At 44.8% G+C, this 19,594-nt stretch overlaps 1 protein-coding gene across 1 annotated transcript in view; it reads left to right on the top strand.

The window, feature by feature from the left end:
* The first annotated feature begins 3,118 nt into the window (after positions 1-3,118).
* CD40LG (CD40 ligand) overlaps positions 3,119-19,594 on the top strand; it is a 50,784-nt gene continuing 34,308 nt past the window's right edge. Inside the window, exons 1-2 of the mRNA XM_075322669.1 lie at positions 3,119-3,334; positions 7,240-7,377. Coding sequence (XP_075178784.1) covers positions 3,119-3,334; positions 7,240-7,377 — 354 coding nt within the window. The remainder of the gene's footprint in view (positions 3,335-7,239; positions 7,378-19,594) is intronic.

The following is a 19,594-nucleotide window of genomic DNA, read 5'->3' on the forward strand; positions in this document are numbered from 1 at the left end:
GGATGGGGGGTGGTGATTATTGGCAAGGGAAGCGCATGAATATTTATTTCCATTAATACAAGTTCCAATCACAGAGGCGTGGGCGCTGTGAAGGGAGTAAATTTTCATTTTCAATAAATCGGCAACCCAATCACCGATGCCAATTCAAAATATAAGACATCCCCAGAAAATAAGCCCTTGTACATCTTTTAGAGACAAACACAATATAAGACCTTGTCGGTATTATAGAATTGCTATATCATATATGTTGCTATTTTTACTCCTGATGAATGGGACACATGCCCATGAAACTCGTTGATCAAAAGCATTTTTTTTGCTTTTTTTAGCATTTGTTGTTTTAATGTATTATGTTGAATGAATTTAAATAACTAACCCAATCATTCTATGCTGGAGGACCTGACTGTAGTTTGAATTGGATTTTTGGGGGGATTTAGGGACTAATAGCTGTTGTCATTACTACTCTTAAACCCCTTCTTGGTGACCAGACTAATTTATTTTGAAAATGCATTATGAACCATCCACAGGCATCCAAGAAAAGCATTTAAGTGGTCAGTTCCTTTTCTTTTTTTTTCAGGCACATACATATAGACTTTTGTAGTGGTCATAAACAGCATTCATGTTAATATTCAATTGTTGATATCGTGCATCCAATATTCATGCAGCTGTGGTTGATATGGAAGAAATTCCCGAGAAACGAAGAGGCCTGGCAATCGCCAAATCCATCAGAGGTGCCTGGACTTGGCATAGATATGGCTGGCACAGTTCCTATGCGGAGCATGAGGTGGTTGAGGATAGCTTTCTTTTCATCCATAGTGGCAAAGTTGGTTCGCGAAATAGCCACCAGCCATTTTAGGCACTGCCTGACCTCCTGGATGATTAGCAATGCGGCACAAAGTCTTTCATGTCCCATCACAAAGACTGCTGTGATTAGGTCATAAATTAACTATGTAGATAATTCAGAAGAACATCAAACTCACCAATGGATTTTACTGTTAATGTTAACTCATTCTACTGTCTTTTATGTACAGTAAAACACATAGGATGTAAAATCCAAAAAGTCCAAATAAATTTAAAAAAAAAAAAAAAAAAATGCATCTACTAAAAGGTGTCTATATATCTTTTAAGCAAAAGGTATTCAAGGGTAGTTATAGCCTAAGCAAAAGGTGTTCCAGGGTAGTCATAGCCTAAGCAAAAGGTGTTCCAGGGTAGTCATAGCCTAAGCAAAAGGTGTTCCAGGGTAGTCATAGCCTAAGCAAAAGGTGTTCCAGGGTAGTTATAGCCTAAGCAAAAGGTGTTTCAGGATAGTCATAGCCTAAGCAAAAGGTGTTCCAGGGTAGTCATAGCCTAAGCAAAAGGTGTTTCAGGATAGTCATAGCCTAAGCAAAATGTGTTCCAGGGTAGTTATAGCCTAAGCAAAAGGTGTTCCAGGGTAGTCATAGCCTAAGCAAAAGGTGTTCCAGGGTAGTCATAGCCTAAGCAAAAGGTGTTTCAGGATAGTCATAGCCTAAGCAAAAGGTGTTTCAGGATAGTCATAGCCTAAGCAAAAGGTGTTTCAGGATAGTCATAGCCTAAGCAAAAGGTGTGCCAGGGTAATCATAGCCTAAGCAAAAGGTGTTTCAGGGTAGTCATAGCCTAAGCAAAAGGTGTTTCAGGGTAGTCATAGCCTAAGCAAAAGGTGTTTCAGGATAGTCATAGCCTAAGCAAAAGGTGTTTCAGGATAGTCATAGCCTAAGCAAAAGGTGTGCCAGGGTAATCATAGCCTAAGCAAAAGGTGTTTCAGGGTAGTCATAGCCTAAGCAAAAGGTGTTTCAGGGTAGTCATAGCCTAAGCAAAAGGTGTTTCAGGGTAGTCATAGCCTAAGCAAAAGGTGTTTCAGGGTAGTCATAGCCTAAGCAAAAGGTGTTTCAGGGTAGTCATAGCCTAAGGAAAAAGTGTTCCAGGGTAGTTTATAGCTTAAGGAACCTGTGTGCTGCCTGCCTGTAGATAGTGTATACAGTGCCAGTGACAAGTCCTTCATCTTTATCTGGTTAGTGGTGTAAGAGATATATTCCATTTTGTTCTCATTGTATCCATCTTGTCTTATAGCTAATGATGTCTTAGGGCTCATCCAATACTGATGGGTGGGGAAGTTTCACATTTCCGTTCACACCCCTAGTGCTCTTATTGGTGCATAGTTCAGAGGGAACTTTTCCTTTGTCTATGACGCTAGATAAACTTTTCATATGTACTAATAAAGGAGAATTCTTTGAGTACACCATATTAAGTGTGTGCTGTATTGATTTCCCAGGCGCTCGTAAAACAAATCTTATTAATATGGAGTTTAAGAAGCATAGAAGGAGTGTATTTCACTCACAGGGGATTAATGGTCAGAAATCTTTTCGAAATTCTAATTACTGGGAACTTTAAGGATGATACTTTGTGGAACTAAATGCCTTGTGTCTTTTGTGATTTTTCAGTCTACAACAGGAGTTGGCAATACCATTACCCAATCTCACTACCTTTGATACAGATGGGTACCTTAAACAGTATGTTGTCCATAATGATTGATCTTTTTTGCTTTGTGGCTGTACCTCTGTATACTCATTAAAGTTTGATCTCCCAACCAAATTGTGTGTTTCGTTTTCTTTGCGCCTACTTTCCCATTACCTGTTTTTGTTCCTTTTAGATTGCAAATAACTCGTTCAGGATTTGTTAATCCCATGATTCTGTTAATTTTCTCGAAATATATTTCATGATAGGATTCAACTGATGTAACGTATAAAAAAATCTAAAATAGGTAGATTTCCCAATTTTTATTTGTATACAGATCTTAGTGAAGAAAGGAAAATAGCTGCATTGAGAGCTGGACATATCAATGGATGTGAAAAAAAATAATTTTGTATTCTTTAATGGAAAGGCGAGTAAGTGGATTATTTGGATCATTTGAAATATTGTTGAACCCCTAATTTCCATAGGAAATTCTGTCAATGGAACATGCTCTTCGATACAGTGTGGAATCTAAGTGAAATGTAATGTGTAACCACCATACATCATACTGCACGCTGCAATAAATATTCCAGGAAGTGTGTAGGTCTCACAACCAAGTTCTACCTGTTGTCTCGAATGTGCAGTAACTTTTATGCCATATGCTTTATCCAGCCGCCCGAAGAAGACATCATCCATTAGCTGCACAATGATTGACTCTTACAACCAAAGCCCGCCAGCAGATCCGTCTCGGCAAAAATCATCTTCATCCATCATGAAAATGTCCTTATGGATTTTTATAATTTCCGTGTTTGCCCAGATTGTTGGGATCTGTATTTTTGGTGTATACTTCTACATGAAAGTAGATAAGGTAAGATATACAATTCTCATTTAGCCATTAGATTTATTAATAATTTTGATACCAAGAACCTGCTGAGAACATAGAAGTCTTATTAATTTAAGAAACATTATGAGTTGGAAAGGTTTTGGTGATTACTCATTAGGACAACCAAAAACGAGACGCTGAAACGTACATTTCACCAATAATAGAAGTAAAAGTGAAATTCGTTAGCGGATATTCTATAGATCGAATCTTTTCTTTTCACTTAAAAAGATATAGTTGATTTTGTAAAAACAATTCCTATATATGTTGCGATAGAATTTTTCACTAGCAAAGCCTAAGGGTACGTGCACACGATCAGGACCCAATGTGTCCTGGAAGTCGTGGGTCCTGACCTTCAGGACCACGAGTCTACTCCGCAGAAGACCACAGCTGCCCATGCCCACTATCATGGTTCAGGCCACTGTAGACTTTGTGTTCTCCCTGGGGAGAACGCTTGTGGCTCCTCAGCAAAGAATTGACATGCTTGCGACTCAGCAAGTTTATGCTGTGGGTAGTGCACGCAGTGGGCATGGGATTTCTATAAATCCCATCCGCTTTGCTTGTACTGTACAACGCAGCTAAACCATGCGGCGTCCAAAATGCTGTGACCCATGATCGTGGGCACATACCCTTAGGCTGCATGCCCACGATCAGGGTTTACAGCATTTTGGACACTGCATGTTTTCGCTCCATCCAAATTGCTACATTGTGCAGTATAAGCACGGTGCATTTATAGAAATCTCCTGCCCACTGTGCTTCATTTGTCCGCAGCGTAAACTAACCTGTGGTGCAGCTTTCCGAGCCGCACCATGTCAAGTTATCCTGCGGAGATGCAAATGTTCTCCACAGGCAGAAAGTCAAAGTCCGTAGTGACCTGAACTCTGATTGTGGGCACCGGCTGCTGCGGTCTCCTGCGGCGAGCACTCTCGACCACCGGAGGAGAAGACATGCTGCGTTCTGGACACAGCATGTCCAAATCGTGGGCACGTACCGTTATTCCTCCAAACAATAAAATGTGACTACAATTCACCGGAATATTCTTTTCCACATTTTATCGATAATCAAAGATGTCCAAAAAGCTGAGAGAGAAATTTTATATGGATTCTTTACCCTCGTGGTCGCCAATGATTGGGAATAAAAAAATGGGTTTTTTTCACCCAGCAAAGTTTCTATTTTGCATCTCAGGGAAAGAAAATCTCCATTGCGAGGAACATTCCAAAAACACCCCATTTCTTAGCTTTCTGGGCCACTGGGAATGTGCAATGGAATCTCACATGAAATTCCAGTATAAAAAAAGAAGAGTTAAGCTTTAACCATGATTAAATTTGAGAGTATTACATTACATTACATTACATTGAACCTAAGTGAACATAGATACCAATTAGGAGGAATCTCTTATGTCTTTGCCTTCTGCTTTAGAGGACAATAGTAGGACATAGAATAGTGTTTAATAAAACAGCTTAATCAAATCTACTGCTCAAGAATAAGCCTTATTAGAAGTTTAGTTTGAAACTAATTTAATAACGTGAACTCTAATTTTCTAGAATCTGGTTCAATGACAATCAGATTTGGGATAGTTTAGAAATGTATATAATAATATATTCAATTTTAAAATATGTTTAAGTAGTTAAAAACAATCTGAAGTCTAAACCTTTTCATGTATGTATGCATCTATCCTTTCATCCATTCAACATATTGAATAGATCATGGATAGATAGATGGATGGATAGATAAAAAGAAAGATAGATAGATGTTGCGCAACAATGGAGAAAAGATATGGCAGAATGCCGACTCAACTCTGCTCTTTACAATGGCGGACTGTAAGCATTTCAAATAAAGTATTTACATTTTAGAGGAATTAGTTGGTATGCGCTATATAAACTTCTTTTACAATATATCCAATTTTGGTTTTGGTTCGGACTGAAAGTGATCAGGGTTTATGGGCAATAAAGCTCTTTAGTCTCATAAGTCACTCTACTTAAGTAGAGTTAACACATCGAATTTCGTGTCTTTTTGTTTTAGTTGCAAGACTTGAATGTATACTTTAAAGGGTAACTTAATCTTTACATGATTTTTTAATATTTGAGTGTTCTTCTAATTTCAAGCATATCAGTAGGGTTCTGGGTCCTGAGACCATCATCGATTGTTAAAAAGCCCTAGACAATGCTTTCGATCAAGTCTATACCATACTTTGTGTGCACTCCGGTATGAGCTGTGCAATTTTGGATGGGGGGGATGGGTGGGGGTGTAACTTTAAAGGGTAACCCAATCTTTATTTTTTTAATATTTGGGTGCTCTTGTAATTTCAAGCACCCTGTCTTGAGACCCTCACCAATTTTTAAAAAGCCCTAGACAATGCTTTCTGTAAACTGCATACCCTACTCCATGTGCACACTCAGGCATGAGCTGTGCGCTTTTGGATGGGAAGATGGGTGGGGATGTTGAGAGATCCATGGTGGTTATATCCCCCACTGATCTACATGAAATTATAGGGGTCTTTAAATATTTAAAAAAAAAACTTATAAAAGGTGTAGTTACTCTTTCAAGAGTGCTACATCCAGCTAAGAGGGCCATGAACCCTCTTTAGCAATTATAGTTCTGCAGACTTGATTTTCCAATGATTCTTGGCCAATAATTATCCACTTTGCTTGTTAAGACAACAATTTTTGACTATTTTCAACAATTTATAACATTTTGGAAGGTAGTTAAAACTAGTTCATAGTATGAACAGCCGATCAATGACCAATAAGATTTTATGAAAACTACAAGTTGCATTTGATGATGTTAAAGGGGTATTCCCATTTCCAAGATCCTATTCCAGTATGTAGTAGGTGTAATAACATAATAATAATATTTATTCATTTATATAGTGCTGTTAATTCCTCTGCATGTTACATACAATTGCAACACTGTCCCCATTGGAGCTCACAATCTAGGTTCCCTCTGAGTATGTTTTTGGAGTGTGGGAGGAAACCCACGCAAACACGGGGAGAACAAGAACATACAAACTCCTTGCAGATGTTGTCCTTGGTGGGATTTGAACCCAGGACTCAAGCGCTGCAAGACTGCAGTGCTAACCACTGAGCCACCATACAGTGCTAACCACTGAGCCACCTTGCCGCCCATTAGCAAATGCCTCCAATTAGAAATGTAGTATAGCTCGCCTGATATAGCCATGTCTCTTACCTCATGTGCAGGGCATTGCAGGTTAGGTATCCATGGTTATGACCATGAGCATCTGACACTATATGAGTGATCATAACCATGGATACCTAAGCTACAATGCTCTGCACATGAGGTATGAAAACTATATCACATTTCTAATTGGAGGTATTTGCTATTATTTTTATTATTATTATTATTATTATTATTATTGCAACAACTCGTACATATTGGGATAGGATCTTGGCAATGAGAATACCCCTTTAGACATTTCATAGCTGTAAATGTTTGAGGCTGTCCATATATTGGCCAGGTACAAGCTTTTGACACTAATTAATGACACTTAATGTGGTACATGTAAATAACTATCACCAAGTGGGGTCAAATAGAGATCCCAAAGGTCCATATTTATATAAAATAATATAGCAATTATCTTATTACCTTTTTCTGTCACTACTAGTGATGGGCAAATAATAATTATTACCGAAGACCAAGTGCTATTCCAGTATTTGTCACAACAACAAAAAATGCTTGGGTTCCCCACTGACTTGCATTAAGTTCATTATTCGTGATGATATCCGGAATAGCACTTTGGGATTCGTTCCGAATAATCTGAACACAAAAAGTTACTATTCGCCCATCACTAGTCACTACCTGTTTTATTTTCTGATTTATGTATCACAGTTGTAAAGACAGAGAAATATTTTTTTTGTTTTCATGTCTCGACAAAGATTCAAGAAGTAATGGACCTCAACGAAGATTACTTATTTCTACGGAGAATACAGAAGTGTATCAAAGGAGGAAACGTAGACTCTTCTTTATTGAGTTGCAAAGAGGTTTTGGAAAGATGCCGTAGTCTAATCTCACAGGTAAGCCGTGTTGGTGTGAATGTAGCTGGATGGCGCGTCTTGGTTTTTTGCATTACGTTTTCATCTTACAAATGGAATAAAACCTAGGCTTAGGTCTTTGCTGAAAAAAGTTACTATATCAAAATATGAAGTAGACTTTTCTGCGGTATGTCTTTATTAATAGGTACGATTTAATGTGGGTTTGAAAATGTCATTGTGTAGCCCCCTCATTTACAAAAACACTGCTCACATTCAATGTGAGTGTCCTAAATGGTGGTTAAAGACAAGTTATTCCACTTTGAATTAGATATAGAGATTCTATGACCTGGTGTTTAAATATAATGCTCAAAAAAATAAAGGGACCACTAAAATACAAAATCCTTGTTTAAGTACTCCCTTTATTTTTTTGAGCAGTATATGTTTATCGTATGGTTCACAAGAGCTTTTTTTTCTTATCAGTTGTCATGTCAGAAATGATAATAAATAAGTGAACCCCATGACAGCCTGGGATCTTTGAGTGTAAAGGGAGGGGGCTTTACATGGAGCGACATCGCTAGCGATGGCACCCGCCCCTGTCGTTTGTGCGTCACAGGCAAATCGCTGCCCGTGGCGCACAATCTCGCTTGTGTGTGTCACAAGTACAGCCCTCCCTAACGACGTCGCTGTGGGCGGTGAACAACCTCCCCTGAAAGGGGGAGGTTCATTCGGCGTCACAGCGACGTCACAGAGCGGGCCGCCAATATAAGCGGAGGGGCAGAGAACAGCCGCATCTCCATCACACCCACCTCGGTGCTCGTTGAGGACACAGGTAAGCTGTAGTTTGTCGTTCCCGAGGTGTCGCACATAGCAATATGTGCTGCCACGGAACCGACGAACAGCCTGCGTCCTCAACAACCAACGATTTTTTGAAAATGAACGACGTGTCAATGATGGACGATTTGGTGAGTATTTTCCATTGTTAACAACCGCTCGTTAGTGTCACACGCCATGACGTCTCTAACGATGCCGGATGTGCATCACGGAATCCGTGACCCCGGCGATATATCGTTAGTTACGTCGTTGCGTGTAACGGCGCCTTAAGGAAATTCCCACCAATCCAGTCCCCGGCCAGGATGGTAGACTGGTGGTTGCGTTAGGCTATTCATTAAGCTCTAGTCCTGCGCACATATTCAAAATAAGGTCTGTTTATATAAAATGGCTATACCAATTTTCTGGAGAAGAAGGCATTAATGCTGCGCTGCCGCTGAAAAGATCAAGATATTGATTTAAAAACTTAAAGGTTCATTCAGTCTACGCGCTTTACAGATCAAAGGCTCGTTCATCAGGACAGAGAAAATCAACTTTCGAGTGTTGATTTTCTTGTCCTGATGAAGGAGACTTTGATCTCTGAAACGCGTAGACTGGATAAAAGTTACATTTCTAAATCAAGCTCTTGATCCTTTTGGCGTCAGCGTGGCATTAACCCCTTCTTCCAAATATTGGCATAATCATGACGTGGGGCTGCAGCAGCCATTTACTTGTGTGTGATACAGTGGATGTGACTTCTCACAACCCAATAAGGTGAGCCTTATTTTACAGACTCCCCCTAGTGTTTACCAGGTAAGACCCTATTGTCCTTCTTTGTCTCCAGCTTTATTGATGCCTAAAAACGCTATTAGACGACGGACAATGTTGACGATTGGCATTTGCTTAATGCACCTTAGGAACAACCAACATCTTTTAGCATTTTAGATTTTCATGTCAAAGGCGTTTTTAACTCCTTTTTATTGTTAGTTAGTCACCTGTCACCTGTTTTCTTCAATGTCCAGTAAGCAAAAAGGGATTCCTTTTCAAATAAAAGAAAAACAGATGGCTAATCAATAAATCAGTTTTCCATAGACTGCAATGTTAAAAAAATGCGAATCTAGCTGAAATCAGTTTTTTTAAAAATAGACACAAAAGTTGTGTCTGCACAACTTTTTTGCCAATGGATTGCTGCTGGATCCGTTCTAATGGATGATTAATAGTCCTGTGAACAGTACATGTAAAGACATGTAGTAGTATATGATGTAAGGCTTTTCTTAAAAATGTTCTTGTTGAAGTAGGTTTTGCTACTTCAGAAGTTTCAAAGATTCTATCAGTGCTGGTAAGACTCTGAAAATTTCCAATCCCTGAAGGGTGGACTCTTTACTATAGCCTACATACAAATCGTGCATAAATGTAGGTGTTTCTAGAATAGTAACAAATAGCAGAATATATAACAGCATAGTAAATACAGACACTCCCAGCATCCAACCAACTTACTCAAACCACCTCAAGAGTTCTTTGTTTCAAAAGTAGAATCCCACCACTTTCTAAACTTTCTTTTAGCAGGCTTGAAGATATTAACTCCTTCGTTACTTTAACCATTATAATATATTATCATTATGGGAGAACCATATTGTCAATTAACTGTAGATTGTAAGACTGTGAGTGCAGCCTTCTCCTTTGTCTATCATTGTTAGGCTATGTGCGCACGTTGCGTACAGTTCACTGCAGAAATTTCTGCAGCAATCTGAAGAGCACATGTGCGCTTTAAATCGCTGCAGAAATGTCCGTAGTGAAGCCGATTCCATGCGCTCTGCCTGCAGCTCCTCCCATAGACAGAGCAAGAGCTGCCGGCAATGTGCACGGAGCCGTGCGCTCTAAAACGCCACGTGCGCACGGCCCCTGCACAATCTCCATAGACTGTGCAGGGGACGCAGGACGCATGCAGTTACGCTGCGCTACAAAGCGCAGCGTAACTGCATGTATTTACGCAACGTGCGCACATAGCCTTATAAGTTATATATGTATTTTCTATGTAAATTCTGTACACATGGAATTAGTGGTGATTTAAAAATAAATAATAACTATACTCTGAAGTTCTGAAAGTGAGCCTGTCAAATCTTACATGCAGTCTGGCCTGTGGGCAGCACGGTATAGAGAAGAAGCTCAGAAGAATTATTTTTATATATATATATATGTATGTATGTATGTATGTGTATATATATATATATATATATATATATATATACAGTATCAGTATATACCATATATATTTTCATATATATATATATCTATATATGTAACTAGAAGGTGGCCCGATTCTACGCATCGGGTATTCTAGAATTTACGTATTGTGTAGTTCATGTATGATTTTTGTTATATATATATATATATATATATATATATATATATATATATATATATATATATATATATATATGTTGTTGTGTGTAGTTACCAAGTGTTTGTGTAGGCGCTGTACATGTTCTGGGTGTTGTCTGGGTGTGACGGGGGGTGAGAGCGGTGTTGTATGTGTGTTGCGTTGTTTGTGGAGCGCTGTGTGTCTGTAGCGTTGTGTGTGTGTTGCGCGGTTTGCGTGTGTGTGGTGTGTTTTGGGGGAGGTATGTTTTGTGCAATGTGTGTGTTGTGCGGTATGTGCGTATATTTGTGTGTGCCGCGGTGTTTGTGTGTTGGGTGTTGTGTGTGTGCAGCGTTGTCTGTGTGTGTGGGTGTCTGTGTAGGGCAGTTGTTTGTGGTTCCCAGTGTGTGTGTGTGTGGTGTGTGGTGTGTTGTGCAGTGCGCGCGTGTGTGTGTGTGTGTGTGTGCATCAGCCTCTCTTCTCTCAGCCTACCTCTCCCAGCCTCCCTCCTCCCAGCCTCCCTCAGCATCAGCCTCCCTCTCCCAGCCTCCCCAAGCATCAGCCTCCACCAGCATCAGCCTCTCTCCTTCCAGCCTCCCCCAGCATCAGCCTCCGCCAGCATCAGCCTCTCTCCTTCCAGCCTCCTCCAGCATCAGCCTCCCTCTCCCAGCCTTCCCCAGGATCAGCCTCTCTCCTCCCAGCCTCCGTCCTCCCAGCCTTCCCTAGCATCAGCTTTCCCCTCCCAGCCTCCCTCAGCATCAGCCTTCCCCAGCATCAGCCTCTCTCCTCCCAGCATCAGCCTCTCTCCTTCCAGCCTCCCTCAGCATTAGCCTCCCATTCCCAGCCTTCCCCAGGATCAGCCTCTCTCCTCCCAGCCTCCTTCCTCCCAGCCTCCCCCTCCCAGCCTCCCTCAGCATCAACCTTCCGCTCCCAGTCTCCCCCAGCATCAGCCTCCCCAAGCATCAGCCTCCACCAGCATCAGCCTCTCTCCTTCCAGCCTCCCCCAGCATCAGCCTCTCTCCTTCCAGCCTCCCTCAGCATCAGCCTCCCGTTCCCAGCCTTCCCCAGGATCAGCCGCTCTCCTCCCAGCCTCCTTCCTCCCAGCCTCCCCCTCCCAGCCTCCCTCAGCATCAGCCTTCCCCTCCCAGTCTCCCCCAGCATCAGCCTCCCCAAGCATCAGCCTCCACCAGCATCAGCCTCCCTCGTCCCAGCCTCCCCCAGCATCAGCCTCCCCCTCCCAGCCTCCCCCAGCATCAGCCTCTCTCCTCCCAGCATCAGCCTCTCTCATCCCAGCATCAGCCTCTCTCCTCCCAGCATCAGCCTCTCCTCTCTGTCCCCAGCATCAGCCTCTCTCCTCCCAGCCTTCCCCAGCATCAGCCTCTCTCTTCCCAGCCTCCCCCAGCATCAGCCTCCCCCAGCATCAGCCTCTCTTCTTCCAGCCTCCCCCAGCATCAGCCTCTCTCCTTCCAGCCTCCCCCAGCATCAGCCTCCCTCTCCCAGCCTTCCCCAGGATCAGCCTCTCTCCTCCCAGCCTCCGTCCTCCCAGCCTTCCCCAGCATCAGCTTTCCCCTCCCAGCCTCCCTCAGCATCAGCCTTCCCCAGCATCAGCCTCTCTCCTCCCAGCCTCAGCCTCTCTCCTTCCAGCCTCCCCCAGCATCAGCCTCTCTCCTTCCAGCCTCCCTCAGCATCAGCCTCCCCTTCCCAGCCTTCCCCAGGATCAGCCTCTCTCCTCCCAGCCTCCTTCCTCCCAGCCTCCCCCTCCCAGCCTCCTTCAGCATCAGCCTTCCCCTCCCAGTCTCCCCCAGCATCAGCCTCCCCCTCCCAGCCTTCCCCATGATCAGCCTCTCTGCTCCCAGCCTCCTCCAGCACGCCGTGCTCCTCTGCCAACACTCACACACCCGATCGCATCCACTCACACACACCCGATCGCATCCACTCACACACACCCGATCGCATCCACTCACACACACCCGATCGCATCCACTCACACACCCCCGATCGCATCCACTCACACACCCCCGATCGCATCCACTCACACACACCCGATCGCATCCACTCACACACCCCCGATCGCATCCACTCACACACACCCGATCGCATCCACTCACACACACCCGATCGCATCCACTCACACAAACCCGATCGCATCCACTCACACACACAGACACTGACGATATCGCACATACGCGCTCACACTCACAACATCCGGAGATACCACATGCCTCTGGCCATGTGACCCTCCGTCAGGTCCTGGAAGGTCACAACAGCACAGTATCGAGGCCGAGAAGCAAGCGATATCGCCGGATGCTGTAAGTATGTGAATGCGATGTGAGGTGTGTGTGAGGTGTGTGTGAGGTGTGTGTGAGGTGTGTGTGAGGTGTGTGTGAGAGTGAGTGTGATCTGATGTGTGTGTATGTTTTCTTCCGCCGCAGCAGCAGGACCTTGATGCGCTTGTAACCATGCGCCGTGCGAGCGGAGGCCGGGGGGGGGGTGAGGGTGGGGAGGGAGTACAGTACTCACCTCGGTGACAGCCGTGTCAGTTCGGGGAATGCGCGGGGGGAGGGAGGGGGCGGGGCCAGATCTAGCGTGCATTGCGTGAGGGGGGCGGGGCGTGGCGTGGCCGAATTGCCAATGCCTGCAGGGTGCCGGGGCGAGAGGCCAATCTGTGGGGGGGGGCGGAGCCTGGGCGAGCGGCTGGCCAATCCGTGTGGGGGCGCAGCCTGGGCGAGCGGCCAATCGGTGTGGGGGGGCGGGACCATGGCGAGCCCAGGGGCCAATCAGCTTTGTGTCACCGTAAGGACACAATTTTGGAACATGACAGACAGACAGATAGACAGACAGATAGACAGACAGATAGACAGACAGATAGACAGACAGACAGACAGACAGACAGAATAAGGCAATTATATATATAGATTGCCTTATTCTGTCTGTCTGTCTGTCTGTCATGCTCCAAAATTGTGTCCTTACGGTGACACAAAGCTGATTGGCCGCTGGGCTCGCCATGGCCCCACCCCCCCCCACGAATTGGCCTCTCGCCCCGGCTCTCTGCAGGCCCTGCCCCCCTCACGCAATGCACGCTCGCTCTGGCCCAACTGACACGGAGCTCCGACTCCCAGGTGAGTACACACACACACATCAGATCACACTCACTCTCACACACACCTCACACATCACATCCACACACTCACAACATCCTGGGATATCGCTTGCTTCTACACCGGCTCTGTCACGATCCCAGCAGCGGGTAACTAAGGTCCCTTGGTTACCCGATGTGTATCATAGTTACCAGTGTACACCGGCTCCGTCACGATCCCAGCAGCGCCAGACATAACCTTGAGATGCTTGGATCTTGACGGAGCCCGTGAACGCTGGTAACCATTATACACATCGGGTAACTAAGGTCCCTTAGTTACCCGATGTGTATCATAGTTACCAGCGTACACCGGCTCCCGGTACACATGTGCAGGGAGCCGGCATTATACTCCTCTCCCCTCAGCCCCTCAGGACTACTCCTCCTATTACAGTCCTCCTATTATACTCCTCTCTGAGTATAATAGGAGAACTATTATAGCATGGGGGATGTAGCACGATGGGGGGTGCGCAGCATGGGGGATGTAGCACGATGGGGTGCGCAGCATGGGGGATGTAGCACGATGGGGAGTGCGCAGCATGGGGGATGTAGCACGATGGGGAGTGCGCAGCATGGGGGATGTAGCACGATGGGGAGTGCGCAGCATGGGGGATGTAGCACGATGGGGAGTGCGCAGCATGGGGGATGTAGCACGATGGGGAGTGTGCAGCATGGGGGATGTAGCACGATGGGGAGTGCGCAGTATGGGGGATATAGCATGATGGGGAGTGCGCAGCATGGGGGATGTAGCACGATGGGGAGGTGCGCAGCATGGGGGATGTAGCACGATGGGGAGTGTGCAGCATGGGGGATGTAGCACGACGGGGAGTGCGCAGCATGGTGGATGGAGCACGATGGCGGGTGCGTAGCATGGGGGATGTAGCATGATGGGGGATGTAGCACGATGGGGGATGTAGCACGATGGGGGGTGCGCAGCATGGGGGATGTAGCACGATGGGGAGTGCGCAGCATGGGGGATGTAGCACGAAGGGGAATGCGCAGCATAGGGGATGGGGCATGATGGGGGGTGCGCAGCATGGGGGATGGAGCACGATGGGAGGTGCACACCTCCCCCCAACACACACACACACACACACACACACACACAGGGAACCACAAACACCGCCATACACAGACACCCACACACACAGACAACGCTGCACACACACAACACCCAACACACAAACACCGCGGCATACATAAATATACGCACATACCGCACAACACACACATTGCACAAAACATACCTCCCCCCAAAACACACCACACCCACACAAACCGCGCAACACACACACAACGCGACAGACACACAGCGCTCCACAAAGAACGCAACACACATACAACACCGCTCTCACCCCCCGCCACACCCAGACAACACCCAGAACATGTACAGCGCCCTACACAAACACTTGGTAACTACACACAACAACATCTATATATATATATATATCTATATCTATATCTTTATCTTTATCTATATCTATAACAAAAATCATACATGAACTACACAATACGTAAATTCTAGAATACCCGATGCGTAGAATCGGGCCACCTTCTAGTATATATATAATTGCCTTATTCTGTCTGTCTGTCTGTCTTGCTCCAAAATTGTGTCCTTACGGTGACAACCAGCGGATTGGCCGCTGGGCTCAGCATGGCCCCGCCCCCCCCAGCACGGATTGGCCGCTCGGCTCACCCTGGCCCCGCCCCCCCCATGGATTGGCCGCTCGCCCCGGCACCCTGCACGCATTGGACGCTTGGCCAGGCCCCGCCCCCTCACTCATTGGATGCTCGCCCTGGCCCCGTCCCCCCACACGTATTCCCCGAACCCACACGGAGATGCCCGACACCCAGGTGACTGCTGCAGCACCCGAAGCCCACACCGCAAGACAAAGTGGAGAAAAGCCACTAGCACACGTGTGCCGGAGCCGGCGTAGGCTGGTATCCATAGTACACATCGGGTAACTATAGAAACCGCTTTCCTTAGTTACCGATGTGTAAGATGGTTACTAGCTTACCCCGGCTCCCGGCACACGTCAGCACTGTCGCTTACCTTTTCTCCACTTTGTCGCATCCGGCGCGCTCCCGTGCACTGTGTACACTACAGTTGCTGCGCGACAACCTCCGATCACGTGTTTTCATGTGACCAGGAAGTTGTGGCGCAGCCACTGTCCTGTACAGTGTACGGTTACACACACACACACACACACATAGCAGACACACATGGATACACCGACACATACACACATAGCACACATGCATGTATACACACACACTGAGCACATATACACACACAGCAGACACACATGGATACACTGGGCGCATACACACAGCGCACATGCATGTATATACACACACACACAGCAGACACACATGGATACACACCGAGCGCATACACACAGCGCACATGCATGTATACACACACACACACTGAGCACATATACACACATAGCAGACACACATAGATACACCGAGCGCATACACACATAGCGGACATGCATGTATACACACACACACACAGCAGACACATGGATATACCGTGCGCATACACACATAGCGCACATGCATGTACACACACACACACACACACACACATACTCTGCTGTACACTCACCCAGTGATGCGGTCCCCGGCACTGAAGTCCCCAGCGCTGTTCCTGCTTCCAGCTCCTCAGGACACTGAATATTCAGTGAGTATAATAAGCGGTGATAAGGAGCGGGAGGCAGCAGAGCCAGAGACAACATCGCTGGAGAGAAGTAAATATAGAGAATATTTTTATTAAAAAGACCCATATTTTCTCTGGTATGTTTTACACTGATGTCGCATGGATCACATCAGTGTGCCATCCGTGTGACATCCGTGCTGCCGGAGATACCTGCGTGTGTGCGTGCGGGGTCATGATAAGTCACACGGTCCGTGTGCAAACATGGACATGTGAAACACATCATAGAATAACATGGGGACGTGTGACATCCGTGTTACAAAACGCATGTCACACGTACCTAAAACACGGACGTCTGAAACCAGCCTACAGGAGCGTGCAGCATCCGACAAAGTCAAGAAAAGCCGGATGTGTGAAACCACTAGCTTACCCCGGCTCCCGGCACACATGCTACACAGCTACCCTACATACACATTCTAGACTACCCGATACGTTAGAATCGGGCAACCTTCTAGTATATATATATATGTATGTGTATATATATATACCCAGTATATACTATATATATATATATATATATATATATATATATATATATATATATATATATATATATATATATATATATATATATATAATGTGTGTGCGTTGGAAAACATTGTATTTTATGCATCGAAATCCCCAGTGTCTGTATGTATACTAATCCAGTGGGCGGTCGTACTCAGTTATTGCCCACTATCTTAGCATGCAGTGTACTACAGAGAAGACTGTTAATCACTGAGTAGGACCGCCCACTGGTGCATCCAAACACTGGGGATTTTAATGTATATAAAGTGATAAAAAATAAAGTTTCACTGAAACTTTTCCAACAATAAATGTCTATAATTCTGATCTTCTCATACCATTTTTAATATAAATAATAAAAATAAAAAATAAATCTTTATTTTTATATAGCGCTAACATATTCCGCAGCGCTTTACATACATTGGCAACACTGTCCCCATTGGGGCTCACAATCTAAATTCCCAATCTGTATGTTTTTTGGAGTGGGGGAGGAAACCGGAGAACCCAGAGGAAACCCTGCAAACACGGGGAGAACATACAAACTCCTTGCAGATGTTGTCCTTGGTGGGAATCGAGCCCAGGACCCCAGCGCTGCAAGGCTGTAGTGCTAACCACTGAGCCACCATACAGTGCTAACCACTGAGCCACCGTGCCGCCCATTATGACAATTTCCGTTTGAATTAAGTGTTCGCTTTGGGCAATTTTTTGTTTGCTAGAAAGGTTCTACAACAATATATTCATGACGAGTTGCCCCAGTGCTTAGATCTCTAATGTGGTAGCAAGTGTTCATTTTTCCCACCCACTCCTGCACAAAGGACTGTACAATTACCAGTGAAATTAGTGGGCTGTCCATTTATTGTTTGGATGTGTGGAGTGCTTCAGTTATGGATTTCTCTTATTGGTGATGTATGTTCTGGCTGATAAGGTCTTCCTTTATTAAGTCATATTTCACTGAGAATTTGATAATTGGTCTTCTGCCCTAATTTTAAGAATGATTCGTCCTTATAAAAGTGGCACATGTTCTGTAATAAATGAAAGTTCTAAATGAGAAAATTTTGAGATCCCTCCAATTACTCCTACAACCCTAAAACTGCATCTGTAAGTCATTTCCTAAGCAAAACGAAAACCACAGCTTCCACCCTTGTAGACAATTGACATTTACTTAAAAATCAGACAATATGACTATGCAAAGAAACATATTCACTTATTCTGTGGTCAAAAATGTTTAAAGGGAACCAACCACCAGGATTTTGCTTTATAAAGTAAAGGCAGTGCCATACTGTCACTGGGATGCTGAATGCAAGCATAGCTTTAGTTGAAAGATCGGATGGATGATTGCTGAAATATCTGTAATCAAACTTCCAGAAATGCACTGCACCTTTGATTGACATGTGCAGCGGTGCAGGGCTTTGTGGGTCGGGTCCTCTGTATATATTCTTCCTCCTGCGTCTTGTATTGCATTCCCCCTTTTCTTTATTTAAATATTGCACTGCCGTTGCTGCTGTTGGCGGCGCATGCGCATTGCCACAGTAATGATGTCTTTAATAAAATGACGCCGGAGTCCGTGCATGCGTGTACCGCGATCTTTCCATGCCATTTTATTGATGACACTGCAAAGCAGACTCTGAGTAGCAGGAGCGCATGCGCAGATGTAAAAAAAGAAAAAAAATCTGCAAACGCACCAAATGCCACTCGTTGTCTTCTCCACAATTTCTTCAATAAAATGGTACTGTATATTGCGGTACGCACATGCACGGCATCGGCGCCATTTTAATGACGATATGATTACTGTAGCAATGCGCATGTGTGGCCAACAGCAGCAATGGTGGCACAGCGTAAAATTTAATTAAAGAAAAGATGGCAAGTCAGGCGGACACTGGAGGAGGAATATACACAAAGGACCCAACCCACAAAGGCCCGCACCACTGCACACGTCAATCAAAGTGTAGTGCATTTCTGTAACTTTGATTACAGATATTTCAGCAATCAAGCATCAGATTTTTAAACAGAAGGTATGCTTGTATTCAGCATCCTAGTGCCAGTATGGCACTGCCTTTACTTCATATAGCAAGATCCTGGTAATTGGTTCCCTTTAAAAGCAATCTATCAGCAGGTTTTTGCTATGTAATCTGAGAGCAGCATCATGGTGAGGCAGAGACCCTGATTCCTGTGATGTGTCACTTAATAGACTGTGTGTTTCTGTTTCAATAAAATTAATGTTTTATCAGCAGGGGTTAATCACTACAAGACTTGGTGTTTAATTTATCCTAGTCAACTGCTCTGTATAAACCCGCCCCCACCACTGATTGGCAGTTTTCTGTCAATTTACAGTATACACAGAAAGCTGCCAATCAGTGGTGTGGGCTGGGATATACACGGCTCAGCATCCAGAGAACTGCTAGATCTGCAGCAGAAAAAACTGGGATTGTACCAAAATTACTCATCGCTGGAATCAGTGTCTCAGCCCCTATATCATGCTGCCCTCAGATTACATAGCAAAAACCTGGTAACAGATTCCCTTTAATGAAGTTTCAGATAAAACTGGTTCTTCTGTTCAGTCTCAAACAACAAAGGTGTAGGCAATAAGACTGTTATATGAAATACCATATGACCAACTGCTCACTGCACCATTAGGTATTTTCTATTTTTGGGCAGGACACTTGGCAGGTAATATTCTTTGCCAGCATACACATTATGTTTTTCTTTCTTACACCGACACTATCCCACAAATATG

Source organism: Anomaloglossus baeobatrachus, chromosome 9, assembly GCF_048569485.1.
Source record: "Anomaloglossus baeobatrachus isolate aAnoBae1 chromosome 9, aAnoBae1.hap1, whole genome shotgun sequence".
Classification (NCBI taxonomy): domain Eukaryota; kingdom Metazoa; phylum Chordata; class Amphibia; order Anura; family Aromobatidae; genus Anomaloglossus; species Anomaloglossus baeobatrachus.